At 48.2% G+C, this 8,960-nt stretch overlaps 1 protein-coding gene across 3 annotated transcripts in view; it reads right to left on the bottom strand.

Annotated features, from left to right (window-relative positions):
• The window catches only part of FHL2 (four and a half LIM domains 2), a 37,497-nt gene extending 28,786 nt beyond the window's left edge, over positions 1 to 8,711 (bottom strand). The window contains exon 1 of one of the 3 annotated variants that reach the window (XM_032177342.2): positions 8,267 to 8,711. In XM_032177342.2, coding sequence (XP_032033233.1) covers positions 8,267 to 8,503 — 237 coding nt within the window. In that variant the 5' untranslated portion in view covers positions 8,504 to 8,711. The other 2 variants (XM_032177343.2, XM_032177344.2) reach the window with 2 other exon arrangements.
• Positions 8,712 to 8,960: the final 249 nt, after the last annotated feature.

The following is an 8,960-nucleotide window of genomic DNA, read 5'->3' as shown; positions in this document are numbered from 1 at the left end:
TGTGTGTGTGTGTGTGTGTGTGTGTGTGTGTGTGTGTGTGTGTGTGTATATATATATATTAGTAGTAGAGACAGAGTTTCACCATGTTGGCCAGACTGGTCTCAAACTCCTGACCTCAAACCTCCTGGTCTCAAACCTCCTGCCTTGGCCTCCTAAAGTGCTAGGATTACAGGCGTGAGCCGCTTGCATTTTTTAAATCCCATAAATACCTGATTGCTCATTCATTCACTGAATAAACATTGGTTGAGCTGGAACTACGTGTCTAAAGTCATGAAAAGTGCAGAAGATACAAAGATGAATAAAATGCAGGCCCCTCCCCTCAAGGAACGTGTCATCTAGTGAGGAAAATAGATATATGCCAAACAGACTACCAAGCCCTATAGTCAGTGCGTGCTGGAGGTGCACAGGTATGATGGGCATGCAGAGGAGGAGCCCCTGAGAGAGCAGGCAGGCATCCCAGAGGAGATGCTATCTGTGCTAGGAACAGGTCAGCCAGGTGATATGGCAGGTCAGGTCAAGGGGTGGAGTAGGCAAAGCCAGAGAAATGAGAGACAGAGTAGGGTAGGCAGAGAACCCAGGAGGATGGAAGACCCAGTCAACAGCCAAGGCAATGAGGGCCTGGGTGCCTTGTTCATGGACTTGGATGTGCCTCGCAGGCAGTGGGGAGATGGACAGCCCAGTGAAAGTTTACTGCATGGAAGCCTGCCTTTACTATGCAAGACAGGGGGCAATGACTGCTAAAAAATGTATCAGGGTATCAAGAGTCCATTTCTGAATGATTTCTTCAAATAAAAGTAGGACATCTTGGTTCTACAAGGACTTATTAACCTAATTGTGTACAATCCATTTACTCTTTCTGAACTCCACATCCCTCCTGACAGGTTATCAATAATTCCTGCCCCTTAGCTGGTACACAGGAATGCTGAAAGCATCAGGCAACCGCTTGCAGGGAGATGCCCAAACATAAGGCACGACCCCTCCTTGTTATTTCATTGAATCAAATTTCAAATCACAGTTTCCTGGAGTTCTTACTCCTCACCAAGCTAAATCATTCTGTGATGTCATTACCCCTTAGGCCCTGAATAGGGTATTTGAAAAAGCTGGATCTTAGGATACAGGCTTGACTCCAGGCCAAGAGAACTGCAATGGGTGAGGCAGGTGCCAGGTGCAGCTCGGAGGTCTGGGGATGGCCCAGGGAAGGCTTTGATCTTTGAGTCTCTCACTAGCCCAGCTTTGGCTCAGATGTAAGAATAGGTCGGGTACAGGGGCTCATGCCTGTAGTCTCAGTACTTTGGGAGACCGAGGCAGGTGTATCATTTGAGCCCAGTAGTTCAAGACCAGCCTGGGCAACATGGAGAGACCCGATCTCTACAAAAAACACAAAAAATTTGCCGGGTGTGGTGGCATGCATTTGTGGTCCCCACTACTCAGGAGGCTGAGGTGGGAGGATCCCCTGAGCCCAGGAGGTCGAGGCTGCAGTGAGCCATGACAGCACCACTGCTCTCCAGCCTCAAGGAAACAGCCTCATGGCGACACAGACCATGTCTCCAAAGGAAAAAAAAAAAAAAAAGAAATAAAAAGGATGTAAGAATAAAGGTTCAGAGGGCCAGGGAGCAACAATGCACAGCTACTACTCACAATTCATACTAATTTTAAAAGTTCACAAGCGTATCAATGTGATCTATTTTCAAATTTTCAGATTCAAAAACTGTAAAACAAAGTACGAGTGGGGAAAGTGTCAAAGCTGGAGGAACATAAAAGGAAAAGGAAACAGAAAGAGTAAAGAGAAGGGGAGAGGGGTGGTGACAGGACAAAGACAGGAAGGAGGAGGGTAAATGAAATGAGGCAGAAGAGAGGCAAGGACCCTGCATGCCAGGAAGCTCATTTTTTTTTTTTTCTTGAGACAGTGTCACTGTATCACCCAGGCTGGAGTGCAGTGGCCTGATCTTGGCTCACTTCAACCTCCACCTCCCAGGTTCAAGTGATTCTCCTGTCTCAGCCTCCCAAGTAGCTGGTATTACAGGCGTGCGTCACCACACCCAGCTAATTTTTTTTTTTTTTTTAACCAGAAAGATTTCAATCAAAGGAGGGGCTGCCATGACAGACAGCCTCCCTTGGCTTGCTGGCTCAGGCTTTGGAGTTCCAGAAGCCTGGCAGATCCCTACAGGTAAAGCCTGAAGAGGTCAGATTAGCAAAAGAAGTCTATTTAAGCATCCTTTTTAATGACCTTTTATTGACTACCTACTTTGATCTGACCCCAATGGGCCCATTTTCTCCAACCCCTTTGAAACCCCAAGTGCTTCTCCCTATCAACCCTGCTGCAGAAGCCTCCTCTAACATAGTCATTTCCTAAGGAGAAATCTGTGAACGTTCCCAAGTCCTTCCTGCACGCAGCCCTTCAACACATGCAAAAGCAGCTTCGGTAAGTCAGTCCCTGGATCTTTAGATGCCACCAGGGATCCGCATGGGACATTCAATTGCTTATCAATAATCAACCAGAGCTTTCCAGAGCTAATTAGGAAAACTGGTCTATGTGGGCTCTTTTAAAAAATATATTATAAAAGTGCAATGTTTTCATGCAATTGCCCTGTCCTCTACCAACCGTGAGCATGGGGAAGGGTGCCCACTACCTGTCGCTGAGACCTCACCAGCAGGGAACACACACAGGACCAGGGGCTTTGTGAACACTTGTGGAATGGATGAACAAATGAATGGATGGGCGGATGAATATAAACATGTCAGAGTACAAACATACAGGCAAAAATCAAGCATGAAAAATTAGAAACATATTATGTGAACAATCCACTCTGCATAGCAAACCCAACATGTAATGTGGTTTGGCATATGACATCACGAGCTTCCATCGCTGCCCTCGTCCCTCCTTCCAGATAAGCTGCTGCTTCCGCAGCGGATAGAACTCTTCTTATTGTGTTTGGACTCCAGTCCCATGTGAACACACAGCTGCACAGTCCAGGATGCAGCCTGGCCAGGTCAAGAAGCGAAAAGCCAGCTGGGAGTCGTGCCCACTTTGGGAAGAACGCCCAGATCCTCAACACAGGCTCCAGGTGTCAGCAGAAGGCCCTGATGTTCTACAGACATGTGGTGCCTATAATCAAAGATCCTCCACTCAAAGGCACAGGACTCTCACACCTGGAAATGTGCTCAGAGAATATCCTGCACCATTTTGTTTTCCTACGGATGGGAGTATCTACACACAAAAACCACTCACCCCCAACCTCTTCATTTGTCTAGCTAAACGGTTTGTTTTAAATAGAAATTCTGATGAAATGGAGAGGGCCATCATGTCAAGGAAAGTTGCTGTTTTATAAACTAGAATAATGGATCAAGCCTTGGAGTTCCTAAAGAGAGAGGATCTCTTGAGCCCAGGAGTTCGAGGCTGCAGTGAGCTGTAGTGCTGCCACTATACTCCAGCCTAGACCACAGTGTAAGACCCAGTCTCTACAAAAAAAAAAAAAAAAAAAATTGTATCAGTTGGATATGGTGGTGTGTGCCTGCAGTCCTAGCTACCTGGGAGGCTGAGGCAGGAGGACTGCTTGAGCCCAGGGGTTTGAGGCTACAGTGAGCTATGATGGCACCTGTGAAAAGCTACTGCACTCCAGCCTGAGCAACAGAGTGAGACCCTGGAAAAAAAAAAAGAAAAGAAAGAAAGAAAGAAAGAGAAAAAAGAAAGAAAGGAAAAAATGTATCTAGCATCCGCTTGAAATCTCTTTTTAAATTGTTGGATTTTAAACAATCTTAGTTTGTAAGGTATAAAATTGACTATGCTTAGCACTGTATAATATATTTATGAATTAATTTAATGAGCCTTTACTACATGCATGTACAGGCAGGTGTCAGAGGTGTATTATACTTTACATAAACTGGTAACTTCCAACTTAAAAAATATAAACATCTTCATTCATCTCTGGTGGTTCTGTGTGAGGCAATGTTTGAATAAGGTAAACTGCTGTCTTCTGAATTATCTTTTGAATACTGAATACTAAAAAAAAATGGGAAAACAATAAATATCAAATTTCTGATCTGAAGTCCATGACTACAAGAAGAGTTACACTTGTTTTGATGTCGTTCAGCCTTTTGAACCCAGCCAACAACAATGCGTTGAGTAGCCACTGCTTTCCATGTGCTACATGAGGCACTGGAAAGCTGAGATAAAACACACAGTCTATGAAGGAGTTCCAGTCTAGTTCTAGCTCCAAATAATTTATATCACCTTTAAGATCCCATCTTGTCATTTAATCTCAAAACATGTCAGTTGCAGCCATGCAGGACAACCATAGCTGCACAGGCTAGAATGGCAGGTGGCCTCGGGTCCGTGAATCACACCAGTGTAGGGACCAAGGGAGACTCCATACTGCATGCTATAGCTCTACTATGCCTTCCCTGAGTGAGTTACGAACACTTCTACACCTACAAAACGAAAACCACCCACTCTTGTTCATGGCAGAGGTCTCCTCTCACCTCCCAAGTGCGGCTCACTGTTGACTCTCCCAGCTATCTGAGGTGCCTATGTCCCCCACCCCCATGCTGGCCTTTCCCTTGGCATCCAGCAGCTTCCATGAATGACTGGCCACCTCCTCACTGCAGTCCTGCCGCTCTGTGGGGTTTCTCTGGCACACTGCAACAGGACTCTGTCCCAAGAGACCTGCACACTTTCTTCTGCTTCTTTCATTGACTGCCTGCTTCTTACTGGCTCCAAAAGTTGTATTAACCCAAACAGACAGGTCTATTTCCTTGTTGACTGTCAAGCTCCATATTTACATACTGCAAGGACATTCTGGCATTAATTCTGTTCACCCATGAAAACAGGGCAGCTGCTTCTGCCACAGACATCCCTCATCTCACTCAGGACCGTATGCCTAGAGGATCTTGAAGCCGCAGACAGAATCAGGGTAGTAAAGGCGTGGGTCATGAAGGCTGGGGATGAGTGTGAAGTCTAAGTTCACACCAGGCGAGACACCACCCACGAGCACTGGGATGCACCCGGGAGACCAGACGCTGCTGCAGACCCCGTGTGACATCCCCATGCAGAGAGCATGTTTTACAGCAAGAGGAAAGCCAAGACTCCCAGGAGCAAAGTAGTGATCAAATCTTAAAAAAAGGGAGAATGACAGCTGGTGGGGAGACTTTTTAAGTAGATGTTACCAGAGAGCTGTAGTAGTCAGGGTTTTCTAGAGAGATAGAACCAACAAGAGATGTACATAGAGAGATTTATTGCAATGATTTAGCTCACACAATTACGAAGGTGAAAAAGTCCCAAGACCTGCAGTCAGGAGGCTGGAGACCCAGGAGAGCCGATGGTGCAAGTTGCAGTTTGAAAAGAGCAGACTCTATAAACCCAAGAAGAGCCGATGTGTCAGTGTGAGTCCAAAGGCATAAAGGACCAATGTCCCATCTCAAGCAGTCCGGCAGGGGGATTTCCCTCTTACTCAGTTTTTTTTGTTCTATTCAGGCCTTCAACTGTTTGGACAAGGCCCACTCACATTAAGGAGAGCAGCCTGCTTTACTCAGTCTACCCATTCATATGTCAATCTCATCCAAAAACACCCTCCCAGACACACCCAGAACATATGACCAAATGTTTGGGCACCACATGGCCCAGTCAAGTTGACACAGGAAAGTAACCATCCCAGGAGCTAAAACTGAAATCTACAATTTAGGATGACAGAGGAAATTTACTTGACTCACTCCAGAGTCAAAATGCCAGCCTAGTCTCCAGGAAGACACAGTTCTCAGCCACTAGAGAAAGCACATGCATTTTGTTTCAGATGGTCATCTTGAGGAAGTGAACTCAGTATAATGCAACCTGAGATGGACACTTAATAAATGTGGCTTTGATCAAATTCTCATAATAAAACCACACAGAAGAACCCAATGTCTAATGTTTCCATTCACCCAAGCTCAAGGAACTTTGTACCTCAGGGCATCTGAGTCAGAGAGCCGCTTAGCAACTCAGGCCCGGTGCTGACAAAGGAGGCTGCCTGAGTCACAGAGGCTGAGAAACTGGCCCTAGGCACAGGACAGGAGTAAACTACTCCTGATATGTAGTCAACTTTTTTTTTTTTTTTTGCAATATTCTACTGGGCGTTTTTGACTGCAATTTAAATATCTTTCAGTACTGGAAATGGTTTAACACGCAACCTTGGGTCAAAGTATGCAGCATAAGGCCTCATAGAAATATTCAAATGTTAAAAAAATAAATAAGTATTCAAATGTTCCTCCCGTGGTGCATTTAGTGGTTAGAACTCAGGTTCTCCAGTTAAGCTGCCTGGGGTCAGATCTCAGGGCTACCATTTACAGCCTGGGAAACCCTGAGTTAAAGTTACTTTGATCTCTGTTTTCAGTGTCTTTACCTGTAAAAATGAGGCTATCAAATATGTATACACTGTCTATGATGTCCAGGCTTTTTAACAACCCTGACAAAAAGACAACATCATTGTCCCTGTTTCCCAGTGGAGAAAACCGAGACACCACGAGATTAAGTGACTTGGCCAGGCTGCACAGGCTGAGGGACCCCGATGTAAATTTAGGCAGCCTAGATGCAGTCCCCCCCATCCTCTAGCCTACTGCATCTGCCTGTGGCTATTTGTGAGACAGTGAGCTAAAATGAGACAGAACCTATGTGCCCAGAACAGTTCCTGGTCTGTAGTAAGCCCATCATTAGCCTTTATCGACATGTGATGGTGTAAACGCATTTTAAACCATGGCAGGCTAATAAACACCATGGAAACACAATTCTATGTATTAATTGATGATCTTCTAAACTGGGGGGTGATCTAAATCCAGTAACACTTGAAAAAATTTTACATAAATGCACAATGAAATGTTCTTTGAGTTTGGTTTTATTAAAGTTTAATTGATACACTAGGAATTTCTGTACTTCTAAGACTTGCTGCAAATGGTTTTGGTTTTTTTGTTTAGTTTTGTCTAAAACATCTTTAGGATAGCGCAAAACCTCTTTTCTTTAATATATTATTATAAAACACTCATCTGTAGAATCAGCACCAAAAATGTGGGATATATTGGGAGTTGTGTTTTCAAGACAGTTCTCCTGATTCTAAACCCAAATTGTGATTTATTACCTTCCAAAACATGTGGAAGGGAGTGCGGGCCTTAAGTTCAGTGATGTCTAAGTACACTGCTGCTTGGAGGCCAGCTACACATTTCAGTTAACCGGATTAGCCTACTTCCAGTTAAAACCCGACTGAGGATATGAAAATAAATATGACTGATTCATTTAAAATCAGAAAAACAGTCAATATTTTCTTCCCTCAATTTCTGGTATGCTGATATATCACGAGTGCGACTTAAGAAAAACTTAGAATCTTTTTCATTTAAAATAAGCCATTTTTGTTTTAACCGAATGGTTCAGTTATTAAATGTCTACACGAGTCAAGGAGCGAGGTCACACTGCAGACTCCACTTATTTCCACTAAAGGGAAATGGCCCGGACACCCCCGCGCAGACCACCGTGCCAGGACAGCCCGCTTGGGAGTCGGGCCTGGAAGCAGGCGGACAGCGTCACCTCCCCGCAGCCGCCGGCTGGGACCCGCGGCCAGCCTTTACCCAGGCTCGCCCGGTCCCTGCCCGCATGGCGGTGCCCCACCTGGTGAGGACGCGGGCTGCAGTCCTCCCTCTGGGGATGGGTTGGTGGGCTCCTCTGAGCTCCAGCGCCCCCAGGATCTAGACCCCTCCCATTGCTCCGCTCCCCTCTCCCCGTGGTCTCCCCACCCCCAACCCCCAGGGATCGGCTCCCCTCTCCCGGGTCTACCCCACAGCTCAACTCCTTTCTCCCGGCTTCTCCGCGCACGGTTCGGCTCCCCTCTCCCAATGGTCTTCCCCGACCCACAGCTCTGCTCTCCTCTCACCAGTCTCCCCAACTCCGGCTCTGCTCCCCTCTCCCTGGGTCTCGCACCGGATTCGGCCCCCTCTTCCGAGCTCTGGTGGCTTAAGCCCCTCGGCCTCCCTCCGGGGCGCAGGGGGTTGAAGGTACTTACGGCGCCGCAGCGGGCCGGGGACTCCCGGACGGGGCGGGCGGGCGCGGGCAGCTAGTGGCTGCTGCTCCTCTGCCGGCCGAGTGGAGCGCTGCGCGGCTCCCGCCCTCGAGAACCCCCGCCGTGTCATTTGACCATATAAGGAGAAGCATGCCTCGGCTCGCTGGCACCCGGCGTGGGGCGCGGGGGCGGGCGCCCCCAGGCCTCGCGGTTGCCGTGCCCCCGCCCAGGGCTGCGGCGGTCCCGGCCCGTACCCTTTGTTTGCCAGGGATCTTTCTTCCTGCCCTCCGGGTCTTGGGAGCACAGTGGTTATCAGGAGCGTCGCCTCCGGCGTGTGCTCTCGGGCGCGAGTTTCGGACGAGGCCTGGGCGCAGTGGCAGGCATCTGCCCACGCCGGGATCTCTGCCTGCTCCTAGGAGCCGGAGGCTGGCGAAGCCCGAGAAGGTGCCGGGGGCGGCGGAGGGAGGACGGGGCCACTTCTTAGGAGGCATGTGCCTGGGATATATTTGCACGGTGGACTTTTTTCCTTCTTACTCTGCAGATGCTTCTTTACGAAATGAACCCCACAGATGACCATAAAGAATCCTTCGTTCCACTAGGGAGGGGACTAAAGGAAGGTCTTATCCCCACCTCTCCCTCTTGGGGCCAGAAGACTAGCTAGACACCCTGGATTCCCCTCCAGGGTGGGAAAACCAAAGTGAGCTGGGAGCATACCTCCCACGCTCCAAGCCCGGGCCCTCTTCGTGACGCTGACGCTGGGTAGGGACAGATGGCACTGTTCGACATTGTCACAGGGAGAGCACAGGCTGAGCCCATCCCTGGGAGAGGGTGCGTCGTGATGGACAACTTTGCTCCTGAGCAGGTAACCGGTCGGTCCCCTTGCAGAAGCAGGTGAACGATGAGCAGGTGGACCACAAAGGCGTCCTAGGCACTTTAGGGGCAGGTGTA

Source organism: Hylobates moloch, unplaced genomic scaffold (assembly GCF_009828535.3).
Source record: "Hylobates moloch isolate HMO894 unplaced genomic scaffold, HMol_V3 SCAFFOLD_15, whole genome shotgun sequence".
Taxonomy (NCBI): Eukaryota; Metazoa; Chordata; class Mammalia; order Primates; family Hylobatidae; genus Hylobates; species Hylobates moloch.
The sequence above is the reverse complement of the archived record's forward strand: the minus strand, read 5'-3'. Positions and strand labels throughout refer to the sequence as shown.